Here is a 20,377-nt window from a genome sequence, read left to right as displayed (position 1 = left end):
AAACTTTTGCACAGAACTGTATATTAGGTGAATGTAGCCAACTTCAAATGCACGTCTAATAGAATGTACTACTGATTTCGGGAAAATTATGAACAGAGGTTAGGAAGCCAAGCCTTGAGGAAAAATTTAAATTTTTTTAAAGAAACAGTGTGTGGGATTTAGTGGCATCTAGTGGTGAAGACTAAAGACTGCAACCAGCTGAAACATCTCCCATGTGCCAAACGTGAACTCTTGTTTAGAATCCCTTCACTGTTTAGGAGATTTTTACTGGGAGCCAGATTATCTACAGAGGTTTCTTCATCTCCAACACAAATGGATCCAGTAATTAAAACTGGTGAAAACCCTGAATAAAACTGGCGTCAATCATTACCCATGACTATTTATCTTTATCAGGGTCGTAGGGGGGCTGGAGCCTATCCCAACTGACATTGGGCGAAAGGTGGGGTACACCCTGGACAGGTCACCAGGCTATCACAGCTCTGACACATAGAGACCGACAACCATTTACACTCACATTTACACCTACGGAAAATTTGGAGTCACCAATTAACCAGAATGTCTTTGGACTGTGGGAGGAAGCCGGAGTACCTGGAGAAAAACCCACGCTGACATGGGGAGAACATGCAAATTTCACACAAAGTGGCCCAGCTGGCAGGTGAGTTTGAACCCAGAACCCTCTTGATGTGAGGCAACATTGCTAACCAGTGCTCAACAGTTTCACGTCGCAAATCCATTTTTCTCTGACACTGCTCAGCTTGTTGCAGACCAGCCACTTACCCAGTTATACACTTACCCAATTTAAGATCCAAATATTCATGGGGCTTTTAGTCAGTTAGTTTTTTAGCCAAATTATTTGTAGAGGTCTCTTCCTCTCCAAAACAAATGGATCCAGTTATTTAAACTGGAAACAACACTGAATAAAACAGTTTTATGATACTGCTCGTCATGGCCAGGTGGCTGAAGTGGAAAAAATGAATGGCCCTATCTAGAACCAGTGTTTGGTTTGTCCATTCTGTGCTCCTTTAGAAACAAGGCGGTGCAACATAGCGGACTCTGCGAACAAGGACCCACTCCCTGTGTAGATATAAATGGCTCATTCAAAGGTAACAAAAACAATATTTCCAGCTGACTATACACTAAAGAAAACTCATTCTACAAAAAATACTCATTATATAATATTATCCATTTCTGCCAATATGTCCCCATAAATCCTACACACTGAGCCTTTAATTTACCAATGTTTACACATTTGCATTCGTCATAATGTTACAAAAGCAATCACTTACATTCTACCTTCTGCTTCAGAAATGTGTGCCAGTGCAGTTAAACTCCCTGCTGATGTTTGGCTCCTTTATTTTCTCCACTCAGGCAAATGCTTGGCAGAGTGGAGACGCTGCCAAGGAGTTACTCTGTGGGTGTCACGTGCTGTGCTGCTGGACAAAAATCCTTAAAGACTGATACCCCCACCCTCCACCGCTGGAGCAGTGCCAGCAGAGCAAGAAGGATCACCAGGGTTCAAAGAGGCTGATACAGTCGATTAGTGGATGGTTTTGTTTCTTGTTTGCCTTCTTTGATGGAGAAGCATTGTCTAGTGTAAGTACATATACTCTAAATTGTTCACACTGGATGGTTTGCATTGTTTAAGTTCAGTCTCACTTTGTTTTCTTGGGCCATGGAGGATTTTTAAGGCAAATTATTCTTATAATCTTTGTTCACACAAGTTTTCTGGCCTCTTGGTGATGGGCTGTGATGTGTGAGCATTATTTTATTCATCATACACACACTGTTTTTTATATTTTCTTACAAATGACAAAGACTCAGTCCATCAGACACTATATTATCATATACATATAAAAAATTTGATTCAGCATGTGGGGATGGATCATTGATTTTATTGTTTGCACTCATCTTGACATTCTGTCAAGCACAGCAAGGAAACATGGCGGGTGGTGCCCGTATCCATGGATACAGGCTGGAGATGGCTGAGAGGTTGGAGGGGCTGGGGGCTGGTACAGAGGAGCTGAGTTGGCAGGGGTCCTGGCAGTTCCGCTCTTTAATAGAGGTTTTTCTGCACGTAGGCGGCGATGTACTTGACGGCCAGCATGGTCTCCTCGCATGTGGGCTTGATCTGAGACTCGGGCAGCAGGAAGCCATAACGACCAGTGTCACGCAACTCGAAGGTGTAGGAATACTTCACTCCCAGGTCGTAGGCCCAGTCATCAGAGCCTCCAGCAGCGGGGTCTGAGGGCAGATAAGGAGAGGGGGATTATTCAGACTGGGATATGCTGATGACCTGGGACAGCCTGCATGTGTTTTCATACAAATACTGCTTTCAGGGGCCAAAAAAGTCTTTGTTTGCTAGAAATAGCTTTCTCTCATGATGGGTCTTTTGTTGCCTCTAGAGGCCATGTCTCTCAAAAGAGGTTTGTGCATCGTGAACACATCATAATAAATATTCTTATTGGTGGAAAATAGACTATCAAGCTTTCTCTCAACACACTATTTCCCCATGGAGACCAATGCAGCTGCAATATTTGGTTTACTTACAGATGGTTGCAGCACCGGGTCCACTGGTGTAGCGAGTGCCATACAGACTACGCAGGGCAGCAGAGGCTCCCTCAGCAACCTTCAGCTATGATACAGAGAAGAAACAACAGTCAGATGTGTCAAACCAGTGGATCCCAACTGGTGGGTCACAGTCCAAAAGGGGGTCGCGGGTCCATTCTGAATGGACCGCAAGTGACTCGCAAAAACACACTTTATTTTGAAGTACGGTAAGTTTCTGGCATAGAGATGTTATTGTGAACTGCCATTTCCTGCTGTAGAATAAGTGAGACAATGGACAGCTACTTGACAGACTCAGCAAACTAACTCGACAACATGGCCAAATGCAAGTATGATGCTGAATATATCAAACTGTGTGGACCTTGAACTAATGACTAAGGAAAAATCTGGATCTTGAGGCTACACACACTTGGGAACCACTGTGTTAAAGGACCAATCAGAAGGTTTTTACCTTATAAAGTACTGATATATTCATCTGTGTTGCTGAATACTTAGACTTAGACATCACATCAGAAAATAAAATATCTTCATCTTACTCCTAGCCCCATGATAATGTGTGAATTATGGGTGCAACTTCAGGCGTCGAACCAGAACTGCTGTTTTCCAGTGCAAACAGTACCTAACGGAAAGCTAATCCTCTTTCCTAGAGTGATTGGGACAAAAAACTTGGAACACACCACCTGTTACACCCCAGACGTGGTGACAGCCATCTTAAAGCATTTCCTTTTGAAACAAGCGCACTAGCACTTAGCTTGCCTTGCTACGTTAGCATACTGTTAAATTTAACAGAGCCCAAGCTAACATAGGTAGATGATTAATGAGTTGTTACGACTCATAAAGAGACGCTGACACATTTGCCTAACATTTAACATAATTCTGTATTAATTTTAGCTACGTGTTAAATGAATAAACATGACATTTTACAGCTCATGCTCCACAAGTTCTAGCCACTAAGATTAGCCACTGAGACAAACCATAGACAGTTAAAGCAACTAACTAGCGTACTGCTACTTCCACTATCTTAGCTGAAGTTGCACCTATAATCATTTCTACATTAACGGCCTCAAGTATAAGGTGGATAGGCTATTTCTAAAAAGTTAGCTAACATTAGCCTACGCATGTATAACGTCTTTTAAAAGCTACATTATCTGGCTTTAAAGTGAAAAGACTTAGTACTATACAGAACCAAACAACTATTAAATACATCTGGTAGTAAGAATAGTAAATATATGTTTTTCCGCCTGCAGCAACCACCATCCATTTGATCAAACAAACATTTTTACTAATATTACAGAAAGTAGTAAAAAGGCTTCAGTGAGTTCCAACAGGAAATGAAAGCCCCAGAGAAATGCACGGAGCAGGAAATGATATTTCTGGAAGAGCAGATGAGTTATGACAGATCCCTCGAGTTCTTTTGTTCTGCAATGTGTCAGAAGAGAGCTTAAATTACGAGTGAGTAATAGAGAGGCAGAGACATGTGATCTGCCACAGTTCGTGTGAGAGCTGGAGCAGGGGTGTGAATGTTAACTGTACACCCCAGTGAGAGGTAAAAGAGCCATGAGAGTGAGGCATATGAGCAGGGAGTAAATGTTTTGCAGCAGCTAAGTGTGGCCTTTAGATAAGAGTCATTATGGGAGTGGGTTGAATTCTTGCTTAAGCTTTTGGAAACACCTTTAGAGATATGATAATCAGTTTCTATTATATTCATATAATATAACACCTTTTGTTCTGGAAGTTTTGACATGCAGCTAGGCTTACACCTTACTGGAGATGCTCCCCATTGTGAAAACATTTTTACATGGAATAGTCTGCATCTAATGAGTGTAATTCCTGTATAGATGTAATATAATTAAAATTCCAAATCTGCTGCTAATGTAAACTGCATAGTGACACTATCAACTTTTACTTTTGATACTTGTCTGACGATAATTATATGAAGAGCCAGCGTCATCCAAAATGTCACATGCCTATGTCTGATGCAGTTAATCTTCTTATTATTGTGCTCCTGATGTATATGTTTCTATGAAAGGCTGTATAAAAGGCTGCTGCACTGTAGCGATGCATGTGACACTGCCATGATGGCTAATTATATAGTAAATGTGACTGACTGTTAATATAGACACTGTACTTATTCAGCTGTACTGCATGTATGATATGCCAATTATGGCAGGTAATGACAACTTACCAGCTCACTGTGGTCGGCAGCCAGCTCATAGGTGTAGGAGTAGGGGAAGAGCAGCAGCTGCGAGTAGGAGTGGATGGTGAGGTAAGCCTTGATAATAGACTTGTTCCTACGGATGAAGTCGGCGACGTTCTTGACCTCGATCTCAGACTCAGGTTTGTACCCACAGAAGGTGTCACTGCAGGGGTTGCTGGAGGCTCCGGTGGCTGTAATCAAAGTAACAGTAATGAAAACCATCGATAGACACTTTCTTCTTCTTGTACACATGGAATTCAATTTACCTGCATTAAACTATAAAGCCAGTGAAAACACTTGTAAAATGTCTTATGTGGCTCTGGAGGGAGTTTGAGAAAGTACCTCTGACAATGTCATAGTGATGTTGTCAGGGTAACCTCTGTTTCAGCTTGAAACTAGACGTCCTCCAAGGCCTAACCGGAACCTAGGACCCAAGACACCTACAGTTTAGTAGTTTTAGTAGGGTCAGTTGGGTCTGTTTATCATCATGTGTAATACCCAAGTGGATCTAAGAAGACACCAGCAAGCCAAAGGTGGAGCCAAGGAAATACCATCTTCAATGGTGTGAAAAAGAAGCTTCAAGAAAATGTCTCAGGTCTCTCTCCTCTTGGACACACACCAGGTCGAGTCTTATTTCCCAGATTTCCAGGTCTATTAGGGTTCAGGTCTGTTATTCTGGACCTATGAAGACGTCTACTTAAGACTACAAATTTATACCAAAAAGCTTGCCTTACTGACGTTGCAAAATGTGGATTTGAAAGCTGGCACCAAGTTGCCTTGTGGGAAATGTAGGCTTGAAGGTTTTTGGGGTGTGACTTCTAATACGCACTAAAAGTCAAGACATCTGCTTCTCATGACATACAATACAAAATCAATAGAGCACTGCTTTAAGATATGAGGGGCACTTGAGTATAGTGTTGTACTTACTGCACCAGCCAGCGTTGAAGTTCCTGTTGGGATCGGCACCAATGCAGTTGGATCCAGATTTCCTGGAGCGAGTCTTCCTCCACATCCTGTTCTAAAGTCCCCAAGCGGAAAAAATAAACATGTCAGACATGCATTTAACAAATCAACAATTTCTTAAAATAAACAGCATTATATTTATTAGGTTTGACTATAAACTGAGGCTTGGAAGTGGAACATACGCTCTTGTGGGTGTAGTCGTAGCCATCAATGTTGAAGACGGGCAGAACAAAGACATCCATCTGGTTGAGCAGGCTGGTCATCTGAGAATCACTGCCGTAGGTGGACAGAGCCTGAGGAAGATTGGAAAAACATTCTGTGCTGTAATCACTGGAAACCTCTGTGTAAATGTTTGCCATGCCCATCCAGGTGTCCTCATTACCTCCTTGACAAACCACTGGCAGAAGGCAGGAGAGATCCACTCCCTGGCATGGATACCACAGTCCATGAAGATAGCGGGCTTGGTGGAGCTGGACTTCTTACCGAGCTGTGGTTGTTAAAAGTAATCATAAGCCATTTGTTAGATGTAATCGGTGGTAAACATAGTGAAAACTTTTGATATAGCAGGCTCGAAATACCTTGAGGACAGTCATGGGACGTCCCTCGTAGGTGTTTCCAATCACCTGCTTGCTGATCAGACTAGGATTAGAGGAGGCAATGGAGTTGATCCAGGACTGGACCTGAAATTAAAGGGAGAAAAATAAGAACAGGAAATTACTGTCTGGCCAGGATAAAGATTGCAACTGATGGTCTATTTTCCCCTTACTTTGTCCCAGCTGTTGTAATTGGTGTAGCTGTGAGCCCTGGGAGAGGGCTTGTTGTCAGCCTGGTCATCGACAGCAGACTGCAGATCCTCAATAAGGACTCTATAGAGGGATTTAAGTGTTAAAACAGAATGTGCAAAAAATAAAATCCTAGTGTTTAAGTGACATCTGTCTGGTTATTTACATGTGCTCCATGTCATTCTGCTGCAGGATGGTGTACACCATATCTAGGTACATGGCAGGCACACGGACGTCCACATCAATGTCAATGGTCACCAGCTCAGCGCTCTCGGGGCTCCAGAAGTCAACCTGCAGATGGCGCCAAAGTCAAACACTTGAGCATGTTGAGATCTTTAGATGGAAACTCCAAATTTCAGCCTCTCATTTGACAAACAGTGAAGACTGAAAGACTTATTGTAAAGTGAATATGACATGAGATCCAGCAAATATAGACAGTAGTTCATCCAAGCATTCAAAAAGGTGCAATTTGATATGACATGCATATATGAATGGGGTATTCAGAGAATTGACCCAAAAAAGTAGGTCCAATTTAGCCACTTCCGCCTTGAGCAAACCAATTACACCCCTGTAGTGAGTAAAGATAGCATTAGAAGGTGTGTGGGTGTGTGAGAAAGCAGCAAGGTACCTCGATGCTCTTAGCCAGGTCCTTAATGAGGGTCACATGTTCATCAAGCACAGGCTTCAGACGGAAGACTTTCTCTCTATGGAAGAAAAAGAAATCACAAATATGGTGCAATAGCCCATTGCAGTTTTTGTGGTTCATATTACCAGGCAGCCTCTGTAACAGAACACTCTGTACATTTAGGAAGTGCAAACTGCACAAGTGCTGCCCTTTCGCAAGAATGAAGTGTGACGTGATTGTTTAGTGTTATTCTTCTGCAAGGTTCATAACCCATGATTGTTTCATGTTCAATTCTATCTCTGAACTCATTTCAGTACAAAGTTTATATAAACTGAATTGCAGCTACATAAAGATATAGAGGCCGGATGTTTTTTGGGAGGCCTTACAGCAGTTAAAGGGTTACTGGTTTGTACAATACTGTTGAAATACCTTTGAGCAAAGGAGTTTAAATAGGGACAAATCCTGTTTCGTAACCAGGACACCCTCCTGCTTTAACAATATTTTATTGCCAAAAATATTGAAATAGAAGTACTATTAAATGATGGCAGGCTTATTATAGTGACTCATAATGCTGGATACAGTACATCAGCGGTTTTCAAACTTGTTGTGCCCAAGGCACACAGAAGGGCCAGCCAAAATCTCAAGGCACACCTGTATCTATATCTGTACACAATAGCCTCTATAAGGTGCGTTATTACTCTATCACGACATAAATGTTTGTTTTTATTTAATAATATATAAATAACAATTGGGAATTAACTATTACTCGTGAAATATTTAACAAAATGATTCAAAAAATTAATTTTAAACTTTTAAAAATACATCAAAGCACTATATGTAATAATGTAAGATTTTTTTTAAATTAAATTAAACTAAACTAAACTAAATTAAATGAAAGTAAATTAAATCAAATTAAATTAAATTAAATTGAATTTTTTTAGATCGAGTTTGCCTCTTTATTAGAAAATGGGTGCCACAACATACTGATACAGTCAATTAAAAAATCATATAAAATCATCATAATTTTTTGCATAGTCCCAGTCGAATATTTCAATAATAATGTGTGGTTATCACAAAATCACATGGCACACCTGGATTTACATATGGCACACCATTTGAGAACCACTGCAGTACATAGTTGATCTACTAGTTAAAGGAGTATTTCACCCACAAAATTACTATTTGCATATTAATTAGTCACGCTGTGTTACATTGAATTTGTGAAGAAAAACTTGCTTCTGCAACAAACAGCAAAAATTTTGGCTTATTGATTGATTGGGGAACATAAAACAATCGCAAAACTATATCAAAATATCTGTTATCTGTTATATATGGATTAATAATCCAAGGCTTATTTATCCAGTCGTATGCTCAATACTTCTCAAACACATGCATTGTTGCTGAATCATTACTATTTAAAACTGAACTAAAAATAAAACTCAATGCTCTTTTCAAATCCAAACACTAAGGTTTTTAGCAAAAATGCATGTGTTTGGCAAGTACTCAGCATACGACTGGATAAATGAGACTTGTTTTGATATAGTTTTGCTGTTGTTTAACAAGGTCCCCAATTGATCATTAAATCAAAATGTTCACTGGGACACATGGGAATAAGAAAAAAAAAAAATTCCTTACAAAGTCAAGGTAACAAGGCATGATGGATTTACGAGTGGTAATTTTGTGGGTGAAGTGTTCCTTTAACATTGGCTAATACTGTCCTGTAATACATAGTAGATAGGTCAAGAGTCATGGCCGCATATGTTATCATCCTTGCTCAATGCAAAGTCATGATTAGCACTCCAATTTAGACATTATTATAGCAATAGTGTGACATATAATTCACAGAAATATAATGTTTGCTTTGACAAAGACTAGAGATTTACCCCTCAAAGCGAGTGACGTCAGCCACGGCAACAGCCACCAATCCGAGAAGCAGGAGGACCTTCATGTTGTCAGTGAGGCTGAAGTCACCGCCTGGCAGCGCTTATAACTCTGACCTGCCGCCCATCCACCAATCACCATCTGTGATGTCACACATCCTCCAAAAAAGCCACCTGTTATTTTTAGGTGCTACGTGGAGGAACGGGGGCTGACATGATGCACAGTCAATGATTAATCGATGCTCGAGGTGCTCAGGGAAACTCTGAGCCAAGGTCACTTGATTCGAAGTTGTAATAGCTACTTAATGTGACATCAGCTGTTATTTCTGGTAACTAACGACACATTTTAATGACGAATCACTTCTTTTACTGAGGTTTTTTCATTTTATTCATATTTTCATATATTCACAAACTGTACATTTACAGAGTAAGAAAAAAAGAATCTATCAACATGTTTAAATACCACAAAGACAACCACCAGAGGTATTAACAATGATCACCCTGCCTGGAGTGTTTGTGTAGGACTCTTATTTATACAGCATGTTACTCCCAGACTGGGCAACATTTCAGCAATCTTATCATGCAAACACTTAACCACATATATCATACAGGAACAAGTTAGTCAAATATGTTACTAACTGATATAAACTTACATCACAATGTTGCTACACTTTCATTGTTCCATGTGCACAACTGCTGACAGATCATACATGGGTGGCTTATGATTTTTTTTTTTGGCCTCTTTGCTGAGCACTTGATCACTGTTCCAACTGGTGAAAGACCTGCTGAGCACACAGAATGGTTATCACTGGACAATATATTACTGCACCATATCCTTACGGCGACAAAATCCTGCAGTACATGCATATCTTATATAAATAATGGGATAAGCAATCTGTAATTATGTATAGTCTTTTCTTGCATGGCAGTACTCCTGGATGTTTTTTTTTTTTTACAACATGTGTCAGTGACACTGACTTCATTTCCCGTAACTGGAGTGAAACACTTGAATGCATGACTGTGACAAGCATGAGTGTTGTGTGACATGTGGTGGTTTATGAATAATTGTTCTGCAGATAAGCTCTGTACAAAGTAGTGAATGTCTCTTGGACTCACAGAGGAACATGAATACAACATTTCAGCCATTCTGCATGGTTCAGTGCTTGGTAATACAGTTGGGGTTTTAAAAGCATGGAATGTCTCCATCCCCGGCTCCTTAACCACAGACCAAAAGAGCAGGGAGAGTGAATTTGTACCCTCACTCTTTTTTTTTTCCCCCCTTCACTTAACGTCAGGGGAGGCCTTACTTTTGGCTGTGAGGCTCAGTGCCTCAGAGGCACGAAAAGACAGGGCGCTCATCTTGGAGCTGATGCTCGGGTGAGGCCCTGTGGCTCCACTCGGCGAGCAGCGCAACAGACGCACCAAGTTTTTGCGAAAGTTGTGCCCAACAAAGCCGTACACGAGGGGGTTGACACAGCTGTTAAAGTAGGCAATGCAGATGGTGAAGGGCATGGCGGTGTCGATGATATCCAGGATGGTACAGTTCTCCACCAGTTTCAGCTGGGTGAGGATTTGCATTAGGTGGAACACCTGATGGGGCATCCAGCACAGGAAGAAGGCCAGGAGAGCTGCTGCAAGCATGCGCAGAACCTCGTCATCACGGGAACGGGAGCTTTTCTGGATGTGCCTCTTCCCCAGCAGCGCCCGTCCGATGAGGCAGTAACAGGTGATGATGATGATGAAGGGCACCAGGAAGCCCAGCAGGCTTTTCATCAGGCTGATGGCCAGCAGGAGCTCTTTCAATCTTAAGGCATCTTCAATGTTTGGGTGCAGAATGCCACACACTGTAGTGTAGTTTGTGATTTTGTGGAGATCCCTGGTCATTGCTGTGGGCACAGTAAGCACAAAAGCAAAAAGCCAGATCACCACACAGGTAATTCGTGCGTACACCACGGTGCGGAACCTGCGTGATCGCATTGGGTGGACTATGGCGAGATAGCGGTCCATGCTGAGCGCTGTGAGGAAGAAGATGCTGGTGTAGAGGTTAAACGTCACCAGCCCTGCGCAGGCCTTGCACAGGAATCCTCCAAAGGGCCAGTGATAGCCTATGGCTGTAGATGTGGCCCACATGGGCAGAGTGATGAGGAAGGTGAGGTCAGAAACAGCAAGATTGAGCACAAATATGTTGGCCACCGTCTTGAGCTTCATGTAGCAGTAGATGACGGCCACCACCATACTGTTTCCGACAATGCCGATGACAAAGATACAGCTGTAGACGATGGGTACCAGGGTGAAGATGAATTCATGCGTTCCAGACATGCCGCAATCCAGAGATATCCCTTCTGTCGTTATATTCGTCATTTTCCCTTTTTAGTGCCAGATCCTGGGACTTTTAAACAGGGGGCCCTGTCGGCAGGGTGCGTCTGTGGTGACTGATACAGGCCTTGGGCGAGGGCCTCAGCGAGTCCTATAAAAGAAACACAACAAAAATGTCACAGGCAGTCTAGGGGAAGAGCCATCATTACCGCTGGCATGGTCCATAAACGCTAATCCACACAAGCACCAATGAAAGTGCTCACCCTACACCAGCTCATTAAAGACCTGCACATTAAAGCCATCCTGACGCTTTATGTTATTTCTGTAAAATAAGAAGCCATGAAAAACAGATGTTGTATGTTATTCAATATTCCAAAAATGCCCTTTGAAACATCATTATTCAGACAGTCTGCATTCTCCCCGCTCCTTTAAATCGTGTCTCCGCTAATGAATGGCAACAGTAAAACAGTACAGTGTTTATCAAATGGCCCGTCCATCTGGGTGGACTGTCAGCACCCGGAAGGAGAACATTTATGCCTTGTGTTACGACCTGTGTTAATGAAGACTGCATGGCAAAGTGCGAGCTTGGATAACAACACCATTAAACACTGAGGTACTGAGGGAGGAGAGAGAAAGAGAGGGTTGAGGCTCCAGTCACTGTAAAAAAAAAAAAAGAAAAAAAAAAAAGACATGTCACATTTCAAACCCTTGGTGTGCAGAGATACATTGTACCCAGCATGAGAACTTCTAATCAGCACACACCTAAACAAACAGGACAGCAGGGATTCGGCTCTGTGGAAACTTTGCTCTGTGAGAAAATCAAACCTGCGTGCTGCGGAAAATTTGCCTCGGGGCTAGTTTTTGCTTCATTTGTAGCAGCAGAATGTGAAATGGGAATTAAAAAAAAATAATTCTTCCCTTTGTTGAGAGTCTTTATGTTTAATAGAATGGCTTAGTGAGTGTCATTAGTGGGGCTGATGTAATAATATTAGCATAAGCCTCATATAGTCTATTGCTATAGCTGCAAAGATAGTTTCTGGTACTAATTACATAAAAATGACACCGTGTTTGTGGTAACATTAAAACTAAATAGATGCCCAGGGAAAACGTGCTCTGGATTTGGGGCTCAAAAGAGCACAGAAAAAATAACTTATGGGCTGTTTTTTTGAATATGAAGTTGACTATGTCGTGTAATACAGATAAAATGTAGACTACTGTGTGTGCTGCCACAATAAAAAAATCCTCTGATTCCAGTTTGGCTAAACTAAGCAGGTGTCTTGCCACAAGATGGCATTCTAGCGCCAAGATTTTACTCTCCCCACATCTCACAGCTGATCCAGTCCAGTGATATCATCATGGAAATTATTGACAATATTGACAAAATGGCTTTTGCTTCTAAAGGAAGCTGTTGCTGATTTTACAGCTACTGTGGTCTACTTACTGAAAGCACTATTATAAACCTTCCCTATCTGCATGCCTGTTGCACTCTGGTTGCCATTAAGCCCGTTTAAACCCTTCCAGTAGAACTATTTTATCTCCTAGTCAAAGATCTGCTAATTTTCCACTGGGTTTGAGCGCATGAATTCTTTGAAAAAACCCCTCCGTGCACTAAAGCAACTACCGTATCGGTTGCAGATGTGGGGACTGTTGAGTGTGGAAGATGTGTGGGTGCCAAGGGCAACAGAATAATGAAATATCTCTGCAAGCTTCCTGCACAGACCCCGCTGTAGTAGGTAGGGTAAAGCACCAACACAGATGTCACTGCTTGGATTTACTGTACATGTGTTTTCTTTCTATAATGATTATAACAGTGGGTGGCTGTAAATTTAAACTATACAGAGGAGAGCGACAAAACACATATCAGTTTCAGAGTTTAGGGATATAAAACCGTTTAAGAAAAATCTCTTGATGCTGAGAAGATTTTCTGGTGACCACAAATGGAAATATGGGAGAAAATGGACACCACATGCCTTTTAGCATTATGGGAAAGGCTGGCACTTTAACTGCCAGTATTTTTCCATGAGGGAGATGCTCAAGGTGAGGGGACGTGTGCGCGCAGAGAGCATCAACAAGGCTGAAAGTTATTGCTGCCTATGTATGTAAGTAAGCCCCATAATAAAGGTGAGGTGGCACCGACAGAAGGTAACTCGGAAGCAGGTGATTTAGTGTGGCTGTATCCAGTGAGCTATAGCTCGGGAGTGAGATGGCACATTACTGAATGACAGCCATAAACCCTGGGTGACCACAGACAGGAAGGTAAACATCCACTTCACAAGGTCCATGGGCCAAGCTGCATCCTCTCAGACAAGACAATGGATTGTGAGGCCATGCGCCATTTGCAAACACACAGCTGCTTACAGTGAATGATAAAAATCAGGAATGGGAGGAAGTTTGGGGACGTTTCTGCTCCTCAGAGACTGACTCCTGAATGGCACCACAGTGACAACATTCCACGTCTAATCCTATTTTGGGGTTTTAAAATGGAGCCCCTTGCAGGGATCATGGGAATTTCTTGGAAAGCTAAACCTAGGAAAATTAAGATCACAGCCGAGTTAGACTGAGTTTAGATAGCATTGTGGTTCCCATCAACAAAGCTATCTGAGGCTGCTCTCGGCCTGAACACCCGGCTGCTCTGACATGAGCACCACCATCTGGCTGCCCATAGAGAGAGCCACTAAAATGTCTGGTTGATGGAGTTAATGATTTATATCGGCCCATTATAGAGTGAGGTTCATCTTACTGGGAACAGCCACCAACCTCATGATCTTCCTCTCGTTAAGGCCTCGTTTCAGGCCTGTTAGGTCAATAGAACGTTTTGCAAAAACGGGTGCTGCCCCATTTTGCATCCTGTATCTTCAAGCATTTTGCAAGAATACAAATTAAACAACATTAAACTTCCCAACATCAACAAATGGCAGCCTTGAAACAACTTTGCAGCTTAAAGGTCCAGAGTGTAGGATGTAGGGGCTTCTATACACGCAAAGAGAAACTGTTTTCTTTGGTACATAGTCACCTGAAACTAAAAATTTGTGTTTTCATTACCTTAGAATGAGCCGTTTATATCTACATATGCAGTGGGTCATCTGCCATGTTGTTTCTACAGTAGCCCAAAATAGGGCTGCTCCCTAATAATAAACCAAATGTCAGTCAACCAGAAAGGTCATTAGTCTGCAAGATTTCATTGGTCACAAAAAAACCCATGAAACTCCATTAGGAGCTGCACCATGTCAACATAAATCAATTCAAATAAACACAAGAAGTTTGTGCTCTAGAGAAAGGATCAGCACTCAGTGAATAACCTCCTAAGCCCTATGATAAGCTATTATGGCAAGGCTGAACTATACAGACCAGTGAGTAGTGGGAACCTCCTTTCACCAGTGTTTCATCTAGTTGGTCCCACGACACCTCCAGGAGGCTAGACAGTGATCTCTGGCGTCCCAGAGACACTCCCCTAATGCCGGGTCTCACTGCTCCCCACACCAACCCAACAACCTCCTTTACCTTACTTACACATGGCTTTCTCAGCCCAAACAGCCATGTGTAAGTAAAAACCTATATGAGTGGACCATGTGGGAATTTAATTTGAAAGGACAGAAACATGAAGTGGCCACGCTCAGCAGTCAGACAGGAGTTAATTTCCAGGGCTGGTACAGTACCTGCGGTTATTCCACAGGCTAGTTAATAACATGTCGGGCAGGAAATGTAAACTCATCTTCATTGGTCGACTACAAACATGACGTATCATCTGAAACATGGAAGTAGCTACATGCCCATTAGCCACTTAGCACAATCATTACTGCTTTGCCGACAGCGTCATTAACAGGCGGCTCGCTCAGTGTGTGACGTGCACTTGTAGATAAAATATAGGCCTATATTAATGAAGGTTCATTAGGACGGTTTTGTATTTCTCTGTAATGTAGCACAGTGTTAACAATGTTACTGATACTATTCTTTCTCACACCTTCAACTCAAACCTTTGTGTTGTCCCGCCCAAAAAATATGTAATCGAATAATCAAATTAATATTGTAAACATGCGGGTTAGTAGTGGACTAATAGCCCTAAACAGCAACCATTGGTCGGCTAGGAAAATTCTTAGTCGGGGGCAGCCCTGGCCCAAAATACACAAACCAAATGCTGGCTCTAGATAGGGTCATTTCTGTTTTTGCGTCTTCATCATAGCTCTCCTACATACTTGGCATATAAGAGAAGTCTCAGTTGGCTGCAATCTGCAACTTCACCACTATATGCCGCTAAATCCTTCATACTAGACCTTTAATAGGTCATTATCATTCAACCAAACTGTCAAAATAAATGTTGGCAAGATTCGTATGCTATTATGTGTCTGTGTGTGTGTGCTATGGTTTATGTGTGGTTATGCTTACGTACAAGAAACACTTAGTGATGGTTAGGGTAAGATCATGTTTTGGCTTAAACTACCAAATTGTGGTGGCACAATCATGGCTGGAAATGCTGCCAGTGTCTTGCAAGGAAATAATGTTTTTGTTGGTCTCAAACAGTGGTCTGCAGCTTGGCAGTTGTCTCGCCCTCGCAGATGTCACACCATCCATCATCCCCTACACTTCATGATGACCAAGTCAGCTCATACACGTAATCAGAACTATCCTCCTGAGATCCTTGGGTTTACTGCACCTCACAATTCATTCTGCTTAACTTTGACCTGTTGTCCTCGTTCGTGGACACTTTTTTGTGCCATCTAGTGGCAGTAAGAGCTCAATACACTTATCCCTGTAAAAACAAAAAGCCAACCATCTCTGCCAAGTCAGTCTACAGTCATTCCCGACACAAAAGTGGGCAAGGTCCAAAACCTGATCGCATTTTATTGTTGAAACGTGTTTATTTATGATTAATAAAGTTTGCAGTTTGATATGGCAACACTGAGACAGCTAGGACACTGTTAATAAGAAAGGACTAGTCTGAAGACACTGGGACTTTATTATTGTCTCATCTAAGGACACTAGGACTTTATTGTTGACAAGGTTTCATTTTTTATACTTGTCAAGTCCTACTGATCCCAAATAGCTTGGAGAAATTGGAAATGCACACCAAACAAAAGTGCAGGTTTCAGGAGGCTATAAGACTTTAAACACATTAATATGATACAGGGTTCCTGCACATTTTCACTGTCAAAACATAAAAACCTTTCCATGACTTTTTAAGGACCCATAATAACATTTTTTTTTCCTGCACCACTTGCCCAGCGTTTTTTAAAACATATCAGATTCAAACTTTTGTCAAACATATTTTCAGCTTGCTAGGGAGAGACAGAACTTGGGGAGAAAATGGAGAAACATACGTGATGGCAAACAAAACGTCACACATCGACTCATATTGGAGCTTCGTTACATTGACAGCTACAAAAACTAAATTTGCCATCATGTTACATTATGTAGATGGTTATCCACAGACGATTACTGTAAGAAATTTCGATGACTTTTACAAGACTTTCAGTGATTTTTACTGATTCCAAGACTTTTCCAGGCTTGGAAAACATGATTGTGATATTCTATTTTTCGAGGTTTTCCATGGCTGTGGGAATCTTATATGATTAAAAATGTAACATATCTGAGGTTTGCAGAAATGTGTAATCCCAACATTTTATTCTGGTGACTGGGCTTTATTACTCCTTCTAGAGCAATAATATGGGTGTCAGAAAGGGTTGTGCACCTCGACCGCAACTCACTTCCTCCTCTGTCTCAGCTTACAGGGCCCCCCTTCGCTGAAGAGTTTTTAAAGTAGGGAACTTGACCGAACTCACTGACTGCCAAATGTTAAGTGCGACGTTGCCATGCAGTTAAGTTGATTGTAGTTTTAAAAAAAAACCCTGCACCAAACAATCACGTTTCTCTGTTTAAAAATGTGCATTTTATACATATATGGTCAAAAAGAGAAAAAACAGAGGTTTTTGATTAAGCGTGTGTGTGTGTGGGTGTGTGTGTGTGTGTGTGTGAGAAAGACAGAGAGTGAGAGTGATAGTGTCCATGAGCTAGAAGACTTGACGTCTGCTTGCCAAAGAGGAGCTAATGGACGTATTGGCTTCAGAAACCATGTCTGCATTTTTTTGTTTACAAAACTGCACTTTCCTACGACTTCCACAATTAGACAGCACAAACGTCAGCCTGTAAAGCGTCCCCTCATTTCCTGTACAGTATTTTATGAAACATGCCACTGGCGCCTTCAATTACAATAACATCACAAGTTCCATTCCTCTCCTACTTATTTACAATCACTGAGAGAGATAGTTTGTAAGGAGATTATTTCACTGCAGAACCTGAGATGATATTAAATAACACGTTTACTGGCTCTCAGGAGTAGCTTTAGTCTCCAACATAGAAACACTAGGGGGGAAAGTAAGCGCCTATAAAAGTGAAACCCATACAGAGCTCTTGGTTTTAAAAGCGTGATGTTCAGCCTTCACTCTGAAGCCACAATTTCTTTTCCTCATGTTCATTCTCCAGCATTTCCCCCTCAACATTCAGACCTATCTCTCTCTGTGTCACCTGTTCTTCCTCCTCTTTTCCTCAGTTACCTCACCCTGCTACTCCACAGCCAACAAGTCTCCTTCACCATCTCATCTTTTCCCTGCATGTTTTGGGATTAAACTCTTCATAAAGAGAGGATTTTTAGGCAGCGCACAGCTACTGTTTATCAGGAAGTGGATTAAATTCTAATCGAGACAGTGTAAACTTCACTATAGACTCCATCCCTCTCTTATAGTTTGCATTGCGCAGTTCTTCACATCTCTGCCGTGCAGCTACAGTAGTTATATTAAACGCTCTGCACACACAGGACTTTCACATGAACAACTTGACCAAACAGCAACAACAGGTGGCACCGATAAAGTCAGTGAATGCATCTAATATGTCATTTTGTTGTATGCATTCACAACGTGCATGCGTTCCCATGGTAATATCAGAGATTTTCAACAAAGGGCTGATGAGATCAATATTTACAGACACTGAAACCTTTATATGCAGGCGTTGGAAGATTAGAAACATGTAAACACAGCTGTAAGTACTTATAATGAGTTTATCTAATGAGAGAGGCTGGTGCAAAAAAAGTTAAATTTCAGAAGTTGATTGAAAAAGTTGGTAAAACATCCCCCTGAAAATGAGATAACGTGAGGTCTTACCTGTGGTGCTGAACCAGGAGGCAGTTGATGCTTCAGAGCAGGACAGACAGAGAGACCACCGCAGTGTGCCAGTGGCTGCCTCTGATTTAACTTAACTGGTGGAGCGAGACGAGCAGGAATACCGTCTGACACACAAACACCCCCCCTCCACCCCCTCCCCTCACCCCACTACTCTCCTCTCCCTCTCTCTCTCTCTCTCTCACACACACACACACACTGCAATGATGAATGAATTTCCTTGGAGCCAGTCAGCAACGTATTGTCCTGGCCCATCTTTTTTTCTGTGGCCATCAGCCTGCACACACACACAAACACACACAAGATCTTACACAATAGCACCTCTCCTCCACCTCCTCCTCCTCCTCCCCTCTCTGCTCCTCCTCCCCGAGCACCATCCCTCTCCCCTCTCCCTTAATGTCTGCTTTTAATCACTCACTTTCTCTTTCATATGAAATTTATTGCCACCTTTGACAGGTACAGCTGACTAAAGCGCCAAATCCAGGCCTGTTGCATGATCTTTTGAGGCCGCTCAATTCAGCGTTACAGTTTAATTAACCCGACATGCATGCAGGCCTAAACAGCACTTTGGTTGATCTTACTTTAATATCTCAATCACCTCTCCTTCCTCCACCATAGCACTCATCTCTCATCCCATGACAGTCCCCTGTCCATTGTCTTTGACACAACATGAAAGGAATGTCCAGGCTTCGATTGTGATTGGACCTGTCGACACACTATTAATAGCCGCCACGAGCTCGCCCTTGGCTTGGATCGGGTGTATCAGGGGGCCCGGAGGTGGGGGAAAATGGTGAGGTGGAGCTGGAGAGTTTGGTTACTGCTTTTCTTTTACTCCTTGCTGGGCTTCCTCAGAACATTTCCCGTTTTTCAGTGGGATTCAGTTGTCACTCATTTGTCAACTTTTTTCGTAAGGAGGTGGATGAATTGTTGGAGTGTGTGAACGTGGGTGACCTGGCTGACAGCTCCCTGCGGTCAAGGTGGCTTTGTTGAGGCTATTTAAGCGAGAGTGCGGCCCATGCTGATAAATGTGACTGGTAAAACTGTACGGCAACGAATAATTTCATAGAAGAATTTGAGTGGTGCCAAAGGGAGGAATCTGAAGCCGGCACACTTTGCAGTTGTGTAATCCAGCTGTAATAATACGGGATTCTATTTTTAGCAACTGCAAACAACCATCAGACACTCCTTGGCGCTAAAGATATTTGTCTCTCACTATTATGCTCTTTCTCAAAGTCTTGACAGGTGTTGAGAAGTAGGTCACATCCTCACCTCTCAGCCTCAGTCCAAAGCTGCTATCGCAACTGTCACTGAAATGGATAGTGATGGATGAGGCGGTGTTGCTGTCATCCTCTAAATCCCCTCAGTTTCAGTGTCTGCGGAGTTGACGGCGAAGCAAGCCATCACCTGGGTTAAAGACAAACAAGGAAAGAAAGGAAAAACAAACACTTTGGGCTAAGTGGAGGTCCTGTTGGGCGGCTTTTGCTCGCTCAGGTGTGACCCAGTCATTTGAGAATAATCACATTTACCAAGCTTTCTATGGCTCACAGCGTCTCAGGGGTCACATGGGGTGAAAAGGCAAAATGTAGAAAGAGCTGGAAGACTACATGACATGCACCAGAGCGCTCTTCAGTCTTTCTACCTGTCATTTCTCAGGAAGGGTGCAAAGAGGAGGACTGTATCTGACTGTGTCGGAAACACGGCAACAGAGACATTTACACCTCCAGGGTTATTATGATCAGGCTCCATTACGTCTTCAATTACTGTGAACGATAAGGATCATCCATTAGGCGAAGGTTCTCTCATTGTGTATCCTGTCGCAGCCGTGAGCACCCATACAGTATCAAATCGCCCTGCATTGCCTTGGCCTCACTGTCATGAGA

The 20,377-nt window shown here is 42.3% G+C and overlaps 2 protein-coding genes across 2 annotated transcripts; both read right to left on the bottom strand.

The window, feature by feature from the left end:
* Positions 1-1,872: 1,872 nt before the first annotated feature.
* On the bottom strand, positions 1,873-9,127 carry cpb1 (carboxypeptidase B1 (tissue)). Its single transcript, XM_033638334.2, has 11 exons — positions 9,016-9,127; positions 7,136-7,211; positions 6,674-6,798; positions 6,492-6,591; positions 6,304-6,405; positions 6,108-6,212; positions 5,908-6,018; positions 5,690-5,780; positions 4,751-4,953; positions 2,548-2,632; positions 1,873-2,241 (listed from the first exon to the last, which is right to left on the bottom strand). The coding sequence occupies exons 1-11, from the start codon at positions 9,078-9,080 to the stop codon at positions 2,054-2,056; spliced, it is 1,251 nt and encodes a 416-aa protein (XP_033494225.1). The 5' UTR covers positions 9,081-9,127; the 3' UTR covers positions 1,873-2,053.
* Positions 9,128-9,376: 249 nt separating this feature from the next.
* On the bottom strand, positions 9,377-18,617 carry agtr1b (angiotensin II receptor, type 1b). The gene is made up of 2 exons (XM_033638416.2): positions 18,480-18,617; positions 9,377-11,479 (listed from the first exon to the last, which is right to left on the bottom strand). Exon 2 carries the CDS (start codon positions 11,371-11,373, stop codon positions 10,294-10,296), a length of 1,080 nt encoding a protein of 359 aa, XP_033494307.1. The 5' UTR covers positions 11,374-11,479; positions 18,480-18,617; the 3' UTR covers positions 9,377-10,293.
* Positions 18,618-20,377: the final 1,760 nt, after the last annotated feature.

This window comes from Epinephelus lanceolatus, chromosome 20, assembly GCF_041903045.1.
Source record: "Epinephelus lanceolatus isolate andai-2023 chromosome 20, ASM4190304v1, whole genome shotgun sequence".
In the NCBI taxonomy this organism is placed as follows: domain Eukaryota; kingdom Metazoa; phylum Chordata; class Actinopteri; order Perciformes; family Serranidae; genus Epinephelus; species Epinephelus lanceolatus.
Note: the sequence above shows the minus strand (reverse complement) of the source record. Positions and strands in the feature narration are given on the sequence as shown.